This window comes from Rutilus rutilus (genome assembly GCF_951802725.1).
Source record: "Rutilus rutilus genome assembly, chromosome: 17".
Classification (NCBI taxonomy): domain Eukaryota; kingdom Metazoa; phylum Chordata; class Actinopteri; order Cypriniformes; family Leuciscidae; genus Rutilus; species Rutilus rutilus.
In genome coordinates, this window is record NC_140230.1 from 31132462 (window position 1) to 31153829 (window position 21368).

The 21368-nt window shown below is 37.4% G+C and overlaps 3 protein-coding genes across 4 annotated transcripts; 1 reads left to right on the forward strand and 2 right to left on the reverse strand.

Moving 5' to 3' along the window:
* Positions 1-1494: 1494 nt before the first annotated feature.
* dcaf13 (ddb1 and cul4 associated factor 13) lies at positions 1495-12732 on the reverse strand. Its single transcript, XM_084435525.1, has 11 exons — positions 11973-12732; positions 11698-11897; positions 11351-11458; positions 11172-11261; positions 9421-9576; positions 8449-8526; positions 8269-8351; positions 8019-8183; positions 6794-6929; positions 2284-2447; positions 1495-1967 (listed from the first exon to the last, which is right to left on the reverse strand). The coding sequence occupies exons 1-11, from the start codon at positions 12040-12042 to the stop codon at positions 1880-1882; spliced, it is 1338 nt and encodes a 445-aa protein (XP_084291651.1). The 5' UTR covers positions 12043-12732; the 3' UTR covers positions 1495-1879.
* Positions 12514-15314, forward strand: cUnh8orf76 (chromosome Un C8orf76 homolog). The gene is made up of 6 exons (XM_084435528.1): positions 12514-13068; positions 13659-13754; positions 13833-13976; positions 14047-14333; positions 14440-14572; positions 15061-15314. Exons 1-6 carry the CDS (start codon positions 12964-12966, stop codon positions 15202-15204), a joined length of 909 nt encoding a protein of 302 aa, XP_084291654.1. The 5' UTR covers positions 12514-12963; the 3' UTR covers positions 15205-15314.
* On the reverse strand, positions 14948-20345 carry fam83a (family with sequence similarity 83 member A). 2 transcript variants are annotated; one of them, XM_084435526.1, is made up of 4 exons: positions 19342-20345; positions 18630-18797; positions 18315-18439; positions 14948-15860 (listed from the first exon to the last, which is right to left on the reverse strand). In XM_084435526.1, exons 1-4 carry the CDS (start codon positions 19849-19851, stop codon positions 15419-15421), a joined length of 1245 nt encoding a protein of 414 aa, XP_084291652.1. In that variant the 5' UTR covers positions 19852-20345; the 3' UTR covers positions 14948-15418. The 2 variants fall into 2 exon arrangements, with proteins under 2 accessions (XP_084291652.1, XP_084291653.1); XM_084435527.1 differs by having other exon boundaries at positions 14948-15838; positions 19342-20007.
* Between the last annotated feature and the right edge of the window lie 1023 nt (positions 20346-21368).

Below are 21368 nucleotides of genomic sequence, written 5' to 3' on the forward strand. Positions count from 1 at the left end.
AATGATAGGTAGGCTATTTGTGGATGATCAAGTTTCCCATGCTAAATAATAAACAAAACAACTTTCCCTGTCATTTAATAAACCTCCTAGAATAACGCTGAACAGAAAGTGACACAAACAAAATGTTTTATTTTCCTGTACACAACATTGACAAGTGTATAATACATTCAAATTAAATCTTCCAAAATATGTTTATCCAGATAAATCCTTAATCCAACATTTCAATTCTGTTATTCAGGAACCAAAACAACACCAATGAAAGATAAGAACTCATCGTCAGCATCACCATGAACCAATGAATATTGAAGCATCGAGACCTGACCATTGGAAGGTCATGATGACACAACGTCAGTATGACCTTATGAATATTCATCTAAACCTTTGCCATAGTAGGACTCGAAATTTCATTGACAGCCAGTCGAAAATCATAGTGAAAAAACGGACTGGAGTCTTCATTCGAGCAGGATCAGCCATAAATTCTAAAAATAACCTCAGAAGGGCTCCTTGCAGACTACAAGCATAGACCAATAATGCGTGAATTTATTACCACCTTCATGGAGTGCTACAACATCCTTTTAAGAGACGATAATGCTCAAATATTATAAGCTGCAAAATAAAACATCTATCTCATTTCAATTGAGAGCCAAATAAAACACCACTTAATTTTATCTTAATATTTATGTTTTAATGAATTAAATATTAATGAGATGATTCCTGATTCCATAATGGGATTATGATTATGACACGTTTATTTTACCACAGCAAAATTTAGCATGACCCATCAACAATATCATATCAAACATTACTACATTATGTAATCATTGTAATGCTTAGATCATTAGTTAGATATTTAAACCAATTTTTTACCAAGTGTTTAAGAATTGTGTCTGATGAAGAGCCACTAGCCCCGAAACATCACCTGTGGTGAGAACATGAAATACTTTTTTTTTCTATTTTTAGAGCTGTGGTGTGCCAACTTTTCTTTCATTTTTTTATTTTTCTTTAATATATGGTAGAGCACCCTCATTTAGCTTTTTTGCCCGTTAAGATTCAAATTTGTGTTGAATCTCTGTTATACTGTTATAAATAACATTACCCCGGTCTTCAACCAAAGCACCTGTTTCTGACTATATTTATTCCATACCCTCCATTTCTCATATCCTTTGGCTTGCAATGACTGTAAGAGTTTTAAATGAGTGCAGATTGAGATGATAGGATTATAGACTAAAAAGGTGAAGTGTCTTTTATCTCATTAGAGCATTAAGTCTTTGATAGGATGAGAAAAACAGCACACAGGTTTACATTAGCAAACAACTATACATAACACAAACACCATAAAACATCAGGTTTGCATTTAAAGTCTGTACGTAAACTTATGAGAACTGAGAGACAATACTCTGCAATCTTACCATAGCAATTATTGAAGTCCACCATCAGATCTCTGCTTCTTTCAAATGCAGCCCACATTACATCAGCAAGAACACCTACAAGGGAAACTTGCTCCAAGGTACATTTATTAATTAATTTACAAATTGATAATAGTAGAAGGTGATGGAAACACATTTGGAACAGTCCTGTTCCCATTTACATCAATGCAAAGGGTACATTGAAACCGTGAATATTCACAGATGAAGACATTGTTTTTATTGTTCATATTCAACCAATTATAAAGAGAGCAATTCTAGTATGATTTCCATGCTCAGAGTGTCCATGTAAAATTCTTTAGAAATATGCAGCAGTATGCTGAAAGTTCTTGTATATACCAAAACAAGTTTTAGTATAGAAGTAAAAGAGCGGCCAAAGAGTGGAATATTCCGGAGCGTGTCCGTGTGCGGAGAACAGAAACCCATCCATCGAAAGCACTTCTTTAATTCATCTCTTACTCCACAACAGCCACCACATGTTTCTCCTTTTCTGTCAGCAGAGGAACAGATCCCGGCTTGCTGTGTTTGCGGACGTTTTGTTCCCTAAAACACACACACAGAAGCAAAGACAATCAGAATGCCGATCAAACTCAAACATGGATTCATTTCCTTTCACTGCCAGTACAATGGAGCCAAACGGCAAAAGATTTCAAGTTGAAGTGTCATTTTTCCATGTCTTTCCAAACAAGCCACAGTGAACATGTTGAAACTGTTATGGCATGTAATGCAAAGGTGTTTACGGTTGCTGCAAATGACAAAATGTTCGTTTTTGAGTGAATTACACCTTTAACTCAGTTACAAAACCTGGATCAAGGATAGTTCAAGATAAACATCTTAACATTTGGTGAAAGGAACTTACTTCCTGCGGCGGGCTTCTTTCATTTCCCGCTGCTCTCTCTTCTGTTTCAGGACGTCTCTGGGCAGGTGGCGGTGACGGGCGATGCGTCTCACCTGTGGGTGGTGCTGAAATTTCTCTATCAGCTTCTTGTTGTAGTTTGCGGCAGCTTTTTCTCGGGTTGAGAGCTGTGAGAAATGAGGCTTGTGTCAATGGTATATATTACACACACAAACAAAACACACACACACACCAGTGGCATGCAGTGATGTTCTAAAATGAGACTTTTCTTTTTAATAAATCAAATGTAAATATATGTCCCAATTTCACAATATTGTCAGATTTACCTGGTTAAATAAACATAAAAAAAATATTTTCTATTTTGTATTCATTAACTGTATTATGCAATTAATGTTCTTTTTATTAAAACCAAGTACAATTCTCAAGTTAGTGTTTATTCCAAAATAATAACTAACAACAGTAACAATTTAAACTACATTTTATTTGTGAACTGATGTTCTTTTTAACAGTCAACTTATTTTCGGATCATCAGACATCAAGCTCGGTAAACACTGTCACAGACCTGGGGCCTGTACCATGATGCTAGTTGAACAAACTCAGGGTTACAGGATTAGTTTCGAGTTGACAAAACCAAACCAATCCAACCAGGCTTTGTTGGTACCATGATGCTGATCATCAACTTTCTCTGTCAAGTCTTTGGCTTTGATCCTGAGTTTAGGAGATTAGGTGTGACATCAGTAGCGAACAGCCAATCACATGCTGAGAAAAAGTGAAACTGTAATTCACTTCTCTCTTCTGCAGAATTTTACGGGATTTTTTTTTTACGGGAAATTTACACAGCAAGAAGATAATGGCTGTCTATGAAAGAGGGAAACTAAAAGAAAAAGTCTTGCTATATCAGTGTAAGTAAAGGTTAGTTTATACAGTTGCAAAAGGTATAGAGAGAATTTAACATTTAAGCTCATATGTAGTCATTTTATAGCTTTATCTATTGATTCTAAAGTGTATTTATATTTCCTTTATATATTTATTCGTTTAAACTGTGTGCAATAATAATTGATAAACTAAAATTGTACACTGATTAAGGGTGTAATTAATTATTTATTGATTATACACTGATTATTTATGTAATAGTTACATAAATAATATCTAAATCATAAAAAATTATTATTCTAAATAAGCATTGCTAAAAGCCAGACGATTTTGTCTTTAAAAATCATTTGCTATGTAGTGGCCTTTAATTTGGAGTAGAAACAGGGGGAATACATTTATTGCATCAGACATGTTTAACTTTGCTCACAGCTGATTGGTCCAAGTTCGGTTTGCAACCTCTTACCTGGAACATAACCTGCCCCGGACCAGGATAGCCGTGGAGCGTAAGTTACTATGGAGATGAACACTGCTAAAAGCCAAACCACTTTCATGGTGCCTAAAACCCAGGGTTGGCGCAAACTAAACTGAAACATACCTGGCTAGCCACCTAATCCGGCTTCATGGTATAGGGCCCTGATGTACCTTTAATTTCACCAAGCTGATTGCTCAATAAAAATAAAAACACATTTATGTTTTCAGGCCATTTCAAGTTTGACATGAAATGGTGATATCTTAATGGCGGAGTAGTTTTTTACTTACTTTTTAATTAGTCTTTCCATTAAAGCTATCATTTTGATCATTCAGACCAATTTGCAAACGCGCATGAAAACAAGAGGTGGGATTCATCGCACGAACCAATCATATCCAACCATAAATACTAATCATAGCGCGATGAAAGGCATTGCCTCCTCTCACGTGACTTTTCCCCCATTCCTTCTCAATTACCCCCCAACCAAACCCAGCGCATGCTTTAGGGGCTCTTGTAACATGGGTTATTATTTTCTCATCCTATTTTTTGCCTCCTCGGAGGAAACGCCCCTGATACGCACACACTTTGCTAAAGTAGAAAAGATTCTGCTATGGGCACAACCTGCTTTCTAAATTAATTAATGTATACATTTCTTAGGAATGCACTTCATGAACAACGTCAGTAACACAACAGTGGCAGCAAAAATATGCACCATCTTGAGAAGTGTTTTTAGTTTGGCAATCAACATAAAGCAGCAGTTTTTTTTTTCAGTTGAAGAAATGCACCAAAGTGCTCCTCATCTATCTCTCTATCATAAAATTTCTGCGGCTCCTGGGCTTTGGCGCGTCTCACTCCACACCATTCCAAGGGCTTTTATTCTAATTAAAAGCAATGATTTTCTCAAATTCAATTTGTTTAGGGCAATCTAATAGCTGCTGATGCCATCAGAGCACTCGGGAGGAAAATCTGAAGGCCTGTTAACTCTTATTTATGAACTTCTTGACAGCGTTCACATGAGGGGGGAAAAACAAACACGACACTGCGGTTTCCATGGAGACATCCCATCATAGAGCTATTGTATTTGTAGTCCTAAAAACCAAGCGAGTTAGCATTTCAGCCATCGGATCCCTCTGGAATTTCTATTTGATTTATTAGTAAAATAACAACTTGAAGAGGCATTCACACTTTGTTCTACAACATAAATGACATGCATTCAAACCTCAAATGTGAATTTTAAATGTGGTGTTGTTTCTAAAATTGCAAACAAGTTGCAACACAAGGACTACACAAGAATGGATGAAAACGTATCCAGCGACTTTTACTGTAATCAGTGTCGTTGTCGTAAAAAAAAATTTGGTTATTGAAATAAAGCTATCAAGAATGAAATTTAAATATTAGACGAAAAACTTCAACAAACTGAAATAAGTTTAAGTTAACTAAAATGACTAACTGAAATTAAACAAACTGAACAAACACTAAATTTGTACTAATTTTAGAAGTATTAAAAAAATTTTTTATAAAAGCACATAGCAAAATGATTAAAACTTAAATTAAAAAGGAAAAAGGAAAATATAAAAGCCAATTGAGAATATTACTAAAAACTATAATAAAAGTATATAAAAATATTACTAAAATAACACTGCAAATCAGATGTTTTTCACATTTAGGATTGAAATATATATAATAATATATAATTATATTTTATATATATATATATATATATATATATATATATATATATATATATATTTATTTATTTATTATATTATATATATGCCCTGAAAATGGGCTTCATTATCATATATATAAATAATTACACGAGCATTTAGCAGATACTTTTATCCTAAGTGGCTTACGCTGCACTCAAGGTATGCATTTTATCAGTTATAATGCATTCTCTGTGAATTAAACCCACGACCTTGGCGTAGATAGAGCTATACTCAACTATTTGAGATACAGGAATGCTTAATTCATTAAAAATTGACAGCAATTAGACAGAAAATTAGATACAAAGTATATAACATTATAAGTAGACTTCAGGGATAAAACAAAAGGCAGTAAAACATGGCCCCTTTAATTGAAACAACAGACATATGATACTGTTATGGTAAAAAGCCACTTATAGAGGGTCAACTTCATAAACATTAAATTTTCATATTAATACAGTAAAATGGGCACTCGATCAAATGGCAAAGTAAAACAAAAACAAACCAAACCCAGCTCCAAAGAGCTTCCAGTCATCAGACTCTTGATTCAGCATCTGCTTCTTTAATTAAATACTCTCATGTGCCTGATAGTTTAATGTCTTCATTATTTTTCCTGCTTTAAGTGATTGGCTGATTCAAACTGCTGATAACTGCAGTGAGTGTCTGATCTCTTTAAGTGAAACGCATTAAAATAAATCTCTCTCTTAAAGTCCGGCGGGAGCCAAAAACTTGCCAATGCTGGACCGCATGAGGGAATCAGATGAGCTAGAGCTGATACGAGATGATGGGTAGAAGAAACTACATTCACCTGGAGCAAAACCAACCTCTGCCTCAGCAGAGCAAAAAGCGTTGCTTCCACGTGAGGTTTATTTAAAGGGACCGTATTTGACAGTTATGTAACAATTATTTTTCCCCCTGACTTGAAATGGGGCTCCTTAACACAATGTCTTATTTTTAAGCAACTTTCAAGATCAAATACCATTAAAAGGCTGAAAAATATATTTTCCAGCACTAATCTATCCTATTTTTTGACAGAGGGCAAAATTATTAGAGTTTCTTATAACTACATGAACCATAAAAGAGGCTCAATCTTAAAGAACATCTATGGACATGTGCGGATTTCCTTGTAAGCAAACTTCACTTTATGAAATAGGTGTAGGCACTTTGGGGCACTCCATTACAAGAGTTGCTTTGACAAGAGACATAAAACTCTAGAGCTTTTTCCTGGCCAGGATTCAGACTGCCATAGAAGTGCTTAATGAAAGTGATTTGTGGATGTAATTCATTTTAAGTGCTTGGCAGGTGAACACAGGGCCAAATGTGGCCCATATTAACCACCTGAGTGCATTTGCAACAAGTGAACACCCTCACAAAACTCTACAATCAAGGATGGAATCTGGAGTCAGTGTGTTGTTAAAACCCCTTTTGAGTCTGTAATGCATATAAAATGAGATCAAGCGCTCACCAATCCGAGCTTCTCTGAGGCATTGGCCTTCCACAGCCGAATGTTCATCTCGTCGGAACCGCTCATGATGTATTTGTTGTCAGCCGACCATCTCACACTGATGACATGCTGCATACGTTTGGTGTGGTACACCTCCCTGAGGATTGTGGGAAATTACATGTAATTTGCTTTATGCACACACACTGCCTAGCCGAAAATGTATTGAAAGTCTCTGGGATGTGCTGGACGAGTCTTTACAGAGTGCTGGACTCTTGCATTGTCAATACAAGAAAGATTGACCAAAAAAACAAAACATGGAAATAACATCACAACATTTATTTCCATCAAGAAGTGCACCAATTTTTGGTCAAGATCTTGTATTGACAATGCAAGAGTACAACACTCTGTACTCTGTCTCCTCCAGCACATCCAAAAGACTTTCAATGAATTTTAAGGTCTGAATTTAAGGTGCCAATTCATGTGTGAAAATGATTCTTCATGCACCCTCCCAACCATTCTTTCATCATTTAAACCTGATGAATCTTAACATTGTCATCCTGGAATATGGCCATGATGTGTCTTCCTACATGGTTTTTTAAGAAATGAAAAGCTACACACTCCATCACTCCATTAGATTAGGGTTAGAAGAACTGTTGCCAAACATGCTAGAAACATAATAATCACTGCAATGATGATCCAATCATAGACTCTTAAGCATTGGCCGATTTGGGGGCCGGGCTGATAGAAATTAAGTGAGTATGCTTAACACAAGGAGACATATCTGCTAATTGGGTCAGAAAAATAATCATGGTTTGCCTTTAAGTATTTTTGTTGCCCAACTGACAGATTTTTTTTAATTGTTTTAAGCACTTGTTTTTTTTCTGAATACAATACATTGCTTCTCACATTAATGTTTCTTGATTTAAGAATTTTTAGATATTTTTGAGAGAAAACAAGACAAAAATGCATTTTTGCAGTGTTTTGCAGTGCAGTTCTTGTTTTAAGCATAAACTTAATTTAGTTTAATTTAAAAAAACAAGACTTCTTTTGCATCTCAAGCAACTGTATATTGATTTAAGGATGTACAGTTGTACAGGAAAATAAAACAAAAATTCATGGGAAAATGTAATTTTTTTGAGGTGCATGCAACATTTAATGCCACTTTATGAATCTAAGACTTTATAAAAATACAAAACACTTTCTCCCGACATTACAGATCTCCTTGGCCTTTCCGCACCACACTCACCTGCTGTGGCCTTTGTCTTTCTGAAAGATGCGGACAGTTTTGTCAAAGCTGGCGGACACAAACTCCCTTCCTGTGGGTGAATAATCCACATCCAGCACAGCGGACACATGATCCATGTGCACAGTCACAGGAACATCCAGATGCCTTATGTCATATGTATAAAGGCTGTGGAAGAAACAGAAAAAGGTGACATGATTTATTTACTCTCATTTAATTTTTAATGTAAAGGTTTACACTCAAATGAACTCACTTGTAATCTTCATTGGCGCAGGTAAAATAATATGCTTCCATTGGGTTCCAGCAAAGTGTGTTGCTTCTCAATTGCATGATAACCTGAAACAGTGTCATTTCATTGTGGTCATTAATGGAACTATTCAGCCATGCAGCTGAAAAGTAGAAGTTGTGGGTGAAAAGTAAAAACATTGCAGACCTTTCTGAGTGGTGCAGATTCTCTGGTGTCATACAAGACTACACTTCTGTCTGATGCGCAGCTGGCGAGAAGTTCGGTCTGCAAAAGACAATTTACTGGTGATAAATGAAATTAAAGAAATGTGTGGCATTTGATGTCTAAACTACTCAATAACTTCCATGAACCCCTTGGATGGTAAAAAACCTCCCTGTTTTGCCTCATGACTCATTTAAATTATTGTAAAGCTGCTTTGAAAAAAATACACTCCTGGGCAAAAAATAAATAAATGGGCAAAGAAAAAAAAAAGGACCAAGCCCAAAATGGCTAAACACTAAGCTTTTAATTGTCTTACTCTTAACGACAAATTATTGGTCTGGAAATTAGCAAAATTTAAGCAAATGCACTACTTAAAAATCCACTGCTGTCTCAGAAAATCATCAAAGACTGAATTAAGTTTTTGGCAGAATATGGGAAGTGTGTGTGAGGAGCCTTTGGAGTACAGGAGAATATTGCAGCAGAATGTCTTGCTTCCCAAAATGAGGAATGATCAGATGTTATTGTTCAGCAATGCTCCTGCCCAAATTACAAAGACAACCAAGAAGTGGCTTGAGAACAAGTTCATCAGGCTGGTGTTTTGGCCTGGTCAGAGTCCAGATTTGAACCCTATAGTGAACATTTGGTCTCATATTAAACACAAATGAACTGGGAAACATTTTTCAACTACCAAAGCCATTATAACATTGAGTGGAACAACACTGACTCTTCTTCCTGTAAAAAGCTGTCTGCAAGTTGGGAAGGCTATTCTGAGCTAAGTTACTTTATCGACAGTATTTGTGAATTCTTGCTCATTTCCTGAGCAGTGATTTGTGATTAAAACCGTTTAAGACTATTAAAAGACCAATTTTTAGCTTGGCACATTTTTTGTCTAGGAGTATATACATATTATGAGGGTCCACAGATTTAAACTGAAATTAAGTTGAATTTATTGCTCACCTCCACAGGGTTGTAGCGGACGCAGCTGAAGCTGTCCACACCCCAGCTGAAGGAGCGGATGGGACTGCTTCTCTGCTCATCCCAGATATCCACAGTCTGCCCACAGGTTGCGAACGTGCCCTCTCTATGGTGGTGGTCAATGCCAGTGAACACCGCCTGCGAAATACATCAGACTTGTTAGAAGCTGAAAACATGAGCTGAGCTCCTAAAGTACAGAACCTTAAAAGTATGTGCATTTATTAAGGGTGGGCAATATACCGGTAGAAATTTGTCAACCGGTAGAGATTTTGGACTATCGTCTTTATGCTCACGTGACGTTGCTGTGCTGCACGGTCACAAAAGCTTATCGTTTGCATGCGTTTTTAAAGGGATAGTTAACCAAAAATGAAAATTCCCTCATTAATTACTTGCCCTCCTGTCGTTCCAAACCCATAAGACTTTCGTTCATCATCGGAACACAAATTAACTGTATGCCACTAATTGTCTCACTTGTGTCTTGTTTTTAGATATATATATATTTTTTTTTTGCATTTTAGGATAAATAACTGAAATAAATATATTTTTGAATGAAACAAGTCTCATGAGGTATGAAAGAGCAATGTGTCCTGTTTCTTATAATGTTTAAAGGGTTAGTTTACCCAAAAATGAAAGTCCTGTCATTAATTGCTCGCCCTCATGTCGTTCCAAAACTGTAAGACTTTCGTTCATCTTCAGAAAACAAATGAAGATCCTTTTAATGAAATCTGAGAGCTTTCTGTCCCTCCATTGACAGATACGCAACTACCACTTTGACGCTTCAAAAAGTTCATAAAGAGATCGTAAAACTAATCCATATGAATTGAGTGGTTTAGTCCAAATTTTTCTCAAGAGACTTGATTGCTTTATATGATGAACAGATTGAATTTAGGCTTTTATTCACATATAAACATTCATCAATCAGTTTCGGCAACCAGAAGCATGTTCGCTTGATGTGCGAGAACCAATGAGGTTCATTATCATGTTACACATCACGATTGAGTTACTGGAAGAACCAATGAAGTTCATTCTCATGTTACGCAGCACATTGCGCTTCAGCAAGGTTTGTTCTCACGCGTCAAGCAGGTTCGGTCGAGCTTCTGTTGATGTTCACTGATCAATGTTTATATGTGAATAAAAGCCTAAATTAATCTGATCATTTTATAAAACGACTGAGTCTCTTCAGAAAATTTTGACTAAACCGTTCAATTCATATGAATTAGTTTTACGAAAGACAACTCATTTCACTCTATGCACGTGCTGTGTGTGAGACGTGCAGACATGAAGCCGCTGCTCATAAAGCGCGTGAAGCGAGTGCTTTTTGCCGTCTAATTAGGCTTAATGGGTTAAATACACATATTTGTGTGTCAAAATGACCGTCTTTGCAAGTAAACAGTCAATTTTGTCTTAAGTGAACGTTACCAGTTGAGAAAGAAAACGCACAAATATATTGGATCCGTGCATTCGGCCTTAAAGTCTGTGTCATTAATGTTAATCGAACAAAGTTTTTCAGGTAAGTCCATTTCATTTGTGTCTTTGTTCTATTGTATTTTGTTTTCCTATATGTTAGCAATTACTTCCTTTTGTTCTTTATTACTGTTTGCTTGTCTTCAGTAAGCTTGAGAGTACATTTTTAACTATAGGTTGGTATTAGTTTTTGTGATATTGAAAATGGTGACAATTATGAAATGTGTGTGTTTGTGTGTGTATAAAATCCTCAAAAGCTGAAACTGTACCTTCCCCAGAATTGTGTTAATTGGTTCCTCCCGAACTCCGTATCCTGGTGCTTCCATGTTCCACTGTTTGATGGTCTTGTCATCTCCTACCTATTTCACAGAATCACAATCACTTGCTAACTGGATCGTCTTCATCTGTATAAATCAGGAAGAACATTGAATATGCAGGATGAAAATACCGTGAAAAAGGAGGTGCCACAAAAGCGGGAGCACATTCCTCGTACAAATCCTTCATGAGCCTGAACTGTCCTCATACACTCCCGCTTAGGAAGGTTCCACACTTTCACCTGTCAGAAAATAATCATGAATCCACTCATCCATCCTGAATCTCGATGGTCATTTACACACTCCTTGGATTAACTGGGCAAAGTAACTGCAAAATGTAAGTTCATCCTATGTGCCCCTGGTGTTGTTGTTTACTGTATTATTGAATGTTGGGTGTGTACGTTGTTCTTGTATGGTAACTGTAAACATCTTGACAGAACATCCTCAATTAAAAAGCCTAATAAAAAGGTAAAGGCTTTACCTCCCCATCACAGGCACCAGATAAGACTGTTGAAAGACTTTTGGAGTGTTTGACGATGCAGCTGATGCCATCTCTGTGCCCATCTAGTGATGCCACAAAGGGTTTAGCAAACACCCTCTCAAGTTTAGTGGCATTTAGGGCTCTGGTATATTCCCTGGGTACCTCAAAAGGATGTAGGGTCGGGTCATAGTTCCTAGGCACTAGATAGGGAACACACTCAAGTTAGTATACTTCCTAATGCACCACCTTCATATAATCACTTCATGTTTACATACCTCTCTGTATATCTCTGGTTGTCTCTCGAACATAATCGTCCGGGTTTCTACAAAGCACTTTAACTTTCATCCCGCCTGATTATAAGATTACTCCCAAAAAATCTTGACCAGATCTGCAGCGTTCAGAAAAAATGTAGGACCATGTGTTTGTATAACGTAGCGCGCACGAATGTGACGTCACTCATCCGGGTGCTGCAAATGTTTTTTAAAATACTTTTGTCATTTTTAAATAAACCTTTGCTTTTCATTATTGTTTAACGATATACTCAATTTCACAGAAGCAAAAGTGTTTATTTATAATATATTTAAATATTTAACAGAAGTATATTTATTGTTTTGAAAGAGAAATCAAACAATAGAACAACTTCCAAAAAAATACTGGCGGGTATAGCGGCGTAGACGTCTAAATAAATAGAAAATTGTTATTTTAAAACATTTTATCAAGTGACTATCAAGTCATAAATTAAAAAACAAAATTTTCACCTTGTAAAAATATCGTCCACGCAAACGGCGCTATCACGTGGTACACGTTGTTTTTCTAGGCATTGTATCATGATTGACCAAACAGAGTCGTTTGTTGAAGACAGACGTTTAAAAATAATAATACCTTACACCGTTTTTAAGAGTCAGTTTTTCCTTTTTTGTATCAGAAACAAGACAATTTGAAATGAATAGATGAAATATTATGCTTCTTAGCAACAAAAAAAATCGTGCTGAGATTTAGATGCGACTCAAAGGAGAATTGGGCTTTTTGAGCCACAATGCGCCCTCTAGGGGCATAACATTTATGTCTCATTGGATTCAGCTTCCTTCTCATGAAAGGATATTACGTTTTTTGATCTATGGTTTTGATATGCGAACAAATTCCTGCTCACAAAAAAATTCTGGAATGTTTGCGCAGTTGCTTTGACGATCACGTGTTCCATTTACGTGCTTCACGAGTGTGTGAGGAGAGTCTGCAGTGAGACTGACTGACACGCGTGTTTTTATCATGGAGATTCTGGGCAGCACTTTTGATGATTCTGTGTTTGAGGAATCACGGAACAGAGTCTCGGCTGCTCTGCCCACCTACGAGCCCAAACTCTGCGAACCTCTGGTGGGTATCACACTCGACACTTACAAGAAACTACAGAAATGGTAACGTTACGTATACCCCGCTATTTACATGGTATTTTACTTTCACTCTGTTACTTAAAAGATAACCATGGCATTACTACAGTACCATGTTAGTATGTGAGAATTTTGGTCAGTAATATTTCACCACATTATAATCATGAATTAAATATGTGCTGATGTTAACTTAACGTTAACATTGGTTATAATTATATATGATTTATTATGATAATTATTCTAACGTATAATTATGCAGGTGTTTCTGCAGCGTTCACACGGTCATGGAAAACACAGGAATGCTAGGAATACACACACACATTCTTTGTGGTGTGTGCATGTTATGTGTGTTGAATGTTGCTCCTGGTACAGTCTGTGAAAACAAATTTCCTCTAACGAGAACAATAAAGAATGAATATGAATATATATATATATATATATATATATACACACACTGTGTGTATAAATATTTATAAATATATGAGAGAATATAAATATATAAGTGCCTTTCCAGGTATTAAATAAATAATAAAAAATTCTGTCAGGTCACATTTTTCTTTGTTTTATTGTATCTAGTGGTTTTGTGCAGATGGAAATGCAGAGGATGCATTAGAAGAACAGAAATCCCTCAAGTTTCGAGGTGATCTGGCCTACAGGAGGAAACGGTATCAGGTATAAAGAGCTGAATTCAGCATTTGCTCTCACTGTTATCTGATTCATGAGCTCATTTGTCAGTTGTGTCAATGACAGGTGGCTCTGGATGAGTATGTATCCTGCCTCTCTCTGGTTCCTGAAGGAAACGCATCAGTGAAGAGAGATGTGCTCGAAGGGATCGCACGATGCTGCTGTCATCTGGGGAAAAAAGAAGAGGCTCTAAATGCCTGTGAGAAACTGGTAAATATATTAAATCACTAACTCCAACTTCTGTTTATCCTTTCGCTGATTTACCGTGTTTTATTGACAGAGGACAGAAGTATCCAACACCTGTCACCTCACCTGCGTCCTTCAGCTGGAACTGAGTATTCATGATCACTACAGGGAGCTGACAAACAGCATCTCCAGCCTGCAGCAGCTGTGCTGCCTTCATCCGTATCATCCATGGCACTGGCTGAATCTGGCCATGAGCTTACAGAGACTCCTGGAGTCTGATAGCGGCTCAGAGAGATCCAGCACTGAGGAAGAACACGAGAAGCAGCGGGGGACAAATAACATTTTAGCACTAAAGACCATCATGTGCTTGATTAGAACAAGGTACTGTATGTCAACAACAAGAGAACTGGCTGTGTATTTATTGACTTGAATGTTAATAGATGAATTCATTCAGTGCTGAGTTTGTTCATCTTGTGATATTCGTCAGGCTGCTAATTGAAATCCTGCGGATTCAGCAGTTCTCATTCGTTCAGGAGAACAGCCAGAGGGCTCTACAAGACATTGAGGAAGCTCTACATGCTCTGCAGCCAACGGAGAAAATGATTCAAACAACCTCTGAGGTCAGACAACAATAACCACTTTAATAGAGAGAAAAAAAACATTGTGTGTGTATAATATATTGGTAAACATATACAGTATATAACACATACACACATATAATGTATGTGTGTGTGTGTGTGTTTAAGCAGACATTAATCCAGTCTTCTGTCAAGTGATTCTTCAGAAATCGTTCTAATATACTGATACTATTTTTTTCTATTTTAATAATTTTAGTACAATGACAATATAAGAGGCAATTATTTAACCTTTAATTTTTAAACCTTTAAAACAAAATGTTGTATTAATAATGTAAGATTTTAAGAAAGTGTCTCTCAGAAGAGTGGCATTCCTTTGAAAGGTTTTCTGAATCAACAAAGTGAATCCAACTCATTGTTATGCACAAAACACAAGCCAGTTTATTCTCTACATTTATACATATCGGAATTACACATTACAATCCATGGTCTCACATTAGAAACTGATTTTATTTATTCTGATGAAAAACTAGGTGATGGCAGAAGACCTCAATCCGGAGAAGATGAGGGAGGAAAGCCAAGATGGAGAGAGTTTATCGGGCCTTTATATTAAAGACTTTGATGACAGGTGGTGGAATAAACTCCACACTAAACTGCAGGAGGAGACGGCAGCTTGATCCATGCACAGAAAGCTGAAGGAGATTGTACATTTATAAATGAATATATATCTTTTATTGGAGTTGCATGCTTTTACTGTTACAAAGCACAATAAAGCATCTGCTAATTCAAGCAATAAGCACATACTTATTTACAGCATCACATTATTTACTAAAACTAAGCATCACAATAACCTGCTCTAGCACCAGTGGGAAGCTTCAGGAACACCTCTGTTCACTGATTACCCTCTTTTGGGCGCCAGGTTTGGCTTCTCATATTATAATCTTTGAAGAGGGGGGACTGAGAAGGAATGGGATGATGGATCGTGTTCCTCCGTGGAAGCCATTGAGATCTTTGTGGTCCAGTGGTGGCACTTGGATAGCTGGTCTGTCTGACCAGGACTGGAGGTGTCGGAAAACTCGGGTTACCGGGGTTACGAGGTTTCTGTTGTAGGTGGCCAGCAGTGTTTCTGGGAATTCCTGCTGGCCACGTTGGGATCTGGAGATTCTCAAAGGGTAGGTGGAGATCAGCAGGATTTGATGTGGGCCAGGTATATCCTAGCACTGGTTTAGAAAGTGCATAGAGTCTGCGAAATTCCAGGTCGAAAGGTTTGACCCCGCTGCCTTTGAAGAGTACGGCCAAGCTTCTGTGAACCTGCCAGGACAGCCAGGTGAGACTGTGACGGGGTTAAAGAGGCATCAGTGAAAGCTCACAATCAAGAGATTTAGTTAAAGGTCAAGTTTCTGCATCACTAGCAAATGATAGCAATCAATATAAAAGCATTGGATCTACCCAAGGCCCTGTTTACACCTGGTATTAAGAAGCTTTTTGGTCGATCGGATGGGGAAGACGCTAAATACAGGTGTAAACGGGTTCTAAAACATTTTGAGCTTGTCCACAGAAGTAGTTGAAAACGCATTAGATCAGATTGCTTTTATAGTGTAAACGCTGATGTGGTCGAATGCGTTTCGAACAGCCACAGAAGACCGCCTACTGACCTAATGCATAATAATTATGGGAAGCACGCAAGCCAGACGGGATTTAAACTGGGGGCTGGAGACCCAAGTTTGGTTTAAAGACGAAAAACGTATCAAGCACAATTTTCTCTCACCATTCCTGATTTCTAACAGCGCTCACCATGTTCGGCTGGTCTTGCGGCTGTTTTTCTGTCATCTTTGGTCGCTTTCATATATTGCATGAGCTTATTTTGTCCATCGAAAGATCAGAAAAATCCCATACATTTACCCACCCATAGACCCTCCCCTTGAAGATATCAGGACAGAAGTGGACAAAAGAGACGGAACGGATTAAAACACCAGGTGTAAACGGGAATGTGTCTCCCTCGGCTACCTACTTGTGATCCGATCGACCAAAACGCATTTTAATACAAGGTGTAAGCAGGGCCCAAGCTGCGGTGTGGTTACATGCTACAATGGCAGATGTTGTGAGTGTTTGAAATATGTCTGAAAACAGCATTATTTTTACAATTGTGTTTGAAGCTGCTTGTGGTGCAGAAATTGACCACGTCTGGTTGTAAATCTGTAAATCTAAATGCTGTGATTGGAAAGTAAAGAGCTGCTACTCAAAAGAAAAAAACAAATATCTATATTTTATCAGAATTTTAGCTTAAAATGTATATGAATGTATAAGTGCAAGTGTGTATGCTACGAGTGTGTATGTCACTATAAGTTTGCTCATAATTTTATTTCACAATTTTTTAGATAGATAGATCCTTTTTTTTTAACTGACAAAAGTACAAAGAAAAGATTTCCTTTTTTTTTTTCACTGATCAACATAATTTTATTTGTAAATATAAATGAATTTTGATGACTCACAAAAAAAAAGTTGGGACAGAGGCTAAATAAAAGTGAAAAGACTATATAATATCCAAGTTTAACTGTTTTTAAAACAGTCCACAATTAGCAGGTGAATTGGTAATAGCTGAGGGAATCGTGTTTGGGTGTAAAAGAGCTTCTCTGTCTTTGCAAGCAAAGATGGGTTATGGCTCAGCACTTTGTGCCAAATTACACAAGAGAATTGCCAAACAATTCAAAAATCACATTTCTCAATGCAAGATTGCAAAGAATTGATGTCTTTCACCATCTATCATTCATGATATTGTGAAAAGATTCAGGGAATACAGAGAAATCTCAGTCGGTGTAGGGCAAGGCAGGAGACCTCTGTTGAATGTGCGTGACCTTCGAGCCCTCAGATGGCACTGCATGAGAAACCGTCATGCTACTGTGTTAAATACAGCCACATGGGCTCAGGAGTACTTTAGAAAACCATTTTCACTTTACACTGTCTGTCGCTGCATCAAGAAATGCAACTTGAATCTCTGTTACGCAAGGAGAAAGCTATACATCTGTTCAATGCAGAGATGCTGCCAAGTTCTCTGGGCCCGAGCTCATCTCAGATGGTCTAAACGACAGTGGAAATCTGTCAGATGAGTCCACATTTCACCATGTTTTTGGAAAAAAAACACATCAAGTTCTCAGTCCCAAAGACAAAAGGGACCATCCAGACTTTCATCAGCAACCGGAGCAAAAGCAAACATGGTTTGAGGGTGCATCAGTGCAGCCGCAAACAGCATGGGTGACTTGCATGTGTATGAAGGTACCATGACATGGAGGCATATATTGGGATTGTACAGAGACTGCCATCAAGATTACATCTTTCCTGGGAAGCAAGACAATGCCAGGCCTCATTCTGCACATGGTAAAACGGTGGTTTCTACACTGTACAGTGGATGTGCTTGACTGCCTGCCTGCAGTCCAGATCTGTCTCCTATACTGAAAATGTACGGCCCATCATGAAAAGGAGAATCAGACAATGACGACCACGGACCGTTGAGCAGATGTCTTATATCAAGCGAGATTGGGTAAAAATTCCACTTGCAAAACTGCAACAATTAGTATCCTCAATTCCCAAGTGATTAAAAAGTTGGTGATGTGGCACAGTGGTAAACTTGCCTCTGTCCCAACTTTTTTGGAGTGTGTTGCAGCCATCAAAATCAAAAGTTGAGTATATTTACAAAATACAATAAAGTTGTTCAGTGAAAAAAATTGGAAATCTTTTCTTTGTACTAAAATTTCAGTACTGACTAAATATGTTTATGTTCAGATGGTACCTGTACGAGCCGACCAGCACTTTTGTGCAGTCCACAATGATGAACTTCTCTTTCATCTGTCCAGTGAACTTTCTGCCCGATTTGGCACAATATGTCTCACCTTGAACACTACGAATGGACATTCTCTGTAAGAAGAAATGAAGACAAAGAGTTAACATAAGCACACTGGATATAAATATAATGAAGTTTTCATCCACTTGTTTCTTTTCATGATAAAGCAGAACTGACAGAAATGTTGTGGCATATCCACAAGCAAAAACTGCTGAATACCTTTAATGTAAATATAAGGGCTCTGACTAGAATAGAATAACTTACAGTAAGGTGTGACTTGTTGATTTTTACATTTTCACACATGTCCTGAAACAGCTGTAAATTGGTGTGGTCCAGAAGAAGATAGACGTACACATTGCGCTTTCTTGTTGCCTCCAGTATGTCACAGAAAATCTCCACATCACTGAATGTGTCCATAACTATCGCCAAAACCTGATGAGTGTCATTTAAAGAGCATATGTTACATTGCAATAGTGTGTTTTCAGACTGTTGCATATTAAAAATGTCAGGCACTTTCCAAAAATACTGGCCTGAAATAAAAAACAAATTAAAAGAGGTGCTTAAGCTTAAGAAAATGTTAATGTTAGCTTCAGATCTTCAATGGTTAAAACAACTGAATAATAAGTATGATAATAAATCCCCAATTTTTGTTATCAAAACATGGGACAAATACATTTTAAAAGTCTTATTTGTGTTCATTGTGCAATTTTCTACCAATAAACCATAATCAAGATTAGACATTCATAATTTATAATACATTTATTAAAGGGTTAGTTCACCCAAATTGTGTCATTATTTACTCACCCTCATGTCGTTCCAAACCTGTAAGACTTTTGTTCATCTTCATTCATCACTAATACACTAAAAGTGCTGTGTAATTGCAGTGTGAATCTTCTTTGCGTCACAAAATTAACATTTGAAACAATAATGGCAGTATACAATCCAAAAATGTCACTATCAAATGACAGGTTCTTACTGTAGTTGCTTGCCTGATGAGTTCCCGCAACAAGTCTTTCATGGAAGAGGATTTCACTGACTGGAAGAACACTTCCACACTAGGAATCCCTTGCAGATGGTAACTCCAGTCAGCCACCGGCCAGCCGTAGTCAAGAACTGGAGGCTCACTCTCTGTGGCTGCAGGAAAGTACGTCTCAGAAGAAACTGATGGAGAACTAGACACCTCTTCATCCCTGTCTGCCTCTTCGTCGTCATTGAGAGGCTTTTTAATGTTGTTTAAGATGTACGTTTTCTCCTCCGCAGACAGGAAGTTTGCTTCATTCTCTTTGATCAGCACTCCCTGGTATCCATCAAGCCCTTTGTCCAGGAGAGCATCCATAGCCAGTCGTGTGCTTTCATTGTGACTCAGATCCACTGGAGACACCTGAGTGTTTGGGTTTCTCATCTCCTGAACTCTTCTTCTCATTTTTCCCATCAGCTTCAGCTTCAGGTAGCACTGCACAGACAATCCATTACTTTCAAGGTTCATGTTGATCGCAAACGAATTCTCAACTGGCTGGTGACTAGTTGACTCTACTTTTTAGTCATCATTCGTGCTTCACAAAGCTAAACGTTTATCCATTCAGGTGATCCTCAGGGTGATCATCAAATGTTGACAAATTGTCCTGCGAGATATTCATGCACTGTGCGTCTTTTCATGAGCATTGCAGGCATTTCACGGCACAATGAGCATTTCTCAACCAATTTGTCATGTATTCATGATCGCTGAGTTTAAATGTGAACGTTAGTGCTGCCCTAAGGCTCTGTGGAAAGTAGTTTGTGGCTCCTCCTCAGATAAAAGCAAATAGCCGTGTTCACAGACAGATTCACCCGCAGGCTTCGGTGGGTGGGGTCGTGTGGTTAACAGGTGAGGTGTTGAGTGAATAATGAGACAGAAGTTCCCATGTTTTCCATCACAAAAATGAAATGGCATGAGTGGCAGGGATGGAGATACGGCTGTCAGATTCACTTCTCCCATGCTTCACTAGAGGAACTAATCGACCTGTTCTTGTTTTCTTGACTCAGCTTGCTTAATGTAAGTGCGTAATGGTTTTGTAGATAGAGCACTTGTGGTGTTGAAAATTCACTTTTGGTTATTTGGTCATTTAAAAAGTCATTCTAAACCCCAAACCCCAAGTATAAAACTTCAGCATACATTTTCCCGCACCATTTGTGCTACATACATAAATGACACCTCTCACCGCGTTGCTTATTGGAGAAAGAGGCATTATTATTTATGATCAGATTTGCGGTTGAACTAAAATAAAATAAAATATAAAATAGGCAAAAGAAACCCAAGACATATCTACAGACCAGAATATCACAAGAGACAGGTTTTACGTGAGCTTTTACATTTTACAAGTTTTACAAACCTGACATTTTTCAACCAATATCATAAATGGGGAAGAAAAAACAAAAATCCCATGGACAACCTTAATTTGCAAAAATTTACAATATTTACAGCATCGCCTAATTGCATTAAATAGTGTAAGATTTTGCAAATCTGGTAGTGCGCAGGATTTTGTCCCAAAAAAATAATCTAAATGAGTACAGGTAAATATATATATTTAAAATATATGCCTAAACAAAAGAATTTAGGAAAATATGATTAGCCTGAAAAATAAAAAAGTGAAAATAATAATAACAGCACATGCAAAAAACACTTTAGTTGGATCTGAATAGGGTGGTTCTCATTTAGGGTTGAAAATGTTTGGAGAGTGATGAGTTGTTAAACAAATAGAAAAACCTCCCAAATAAAACATGCGTGAGCATGGGAATATAGTTCTTTTTACTATTTAATTACTATTTACTACTTAATTATTTACATAGATTTGCAAGAATCCGATCTTTTCCAGAAAACATCTCCATCCAGTTGCTTTGATACATATCTGGCAAAAGCGACTTTCTTATGACTTGGAAAGGCTGAATTCAATGTCTCTTTTAGCCTGGGTAAGTCCAAGGTTTCTGGGTGGTGAGCAGACACCAGAAACAAGCTCTGCTGGAGAC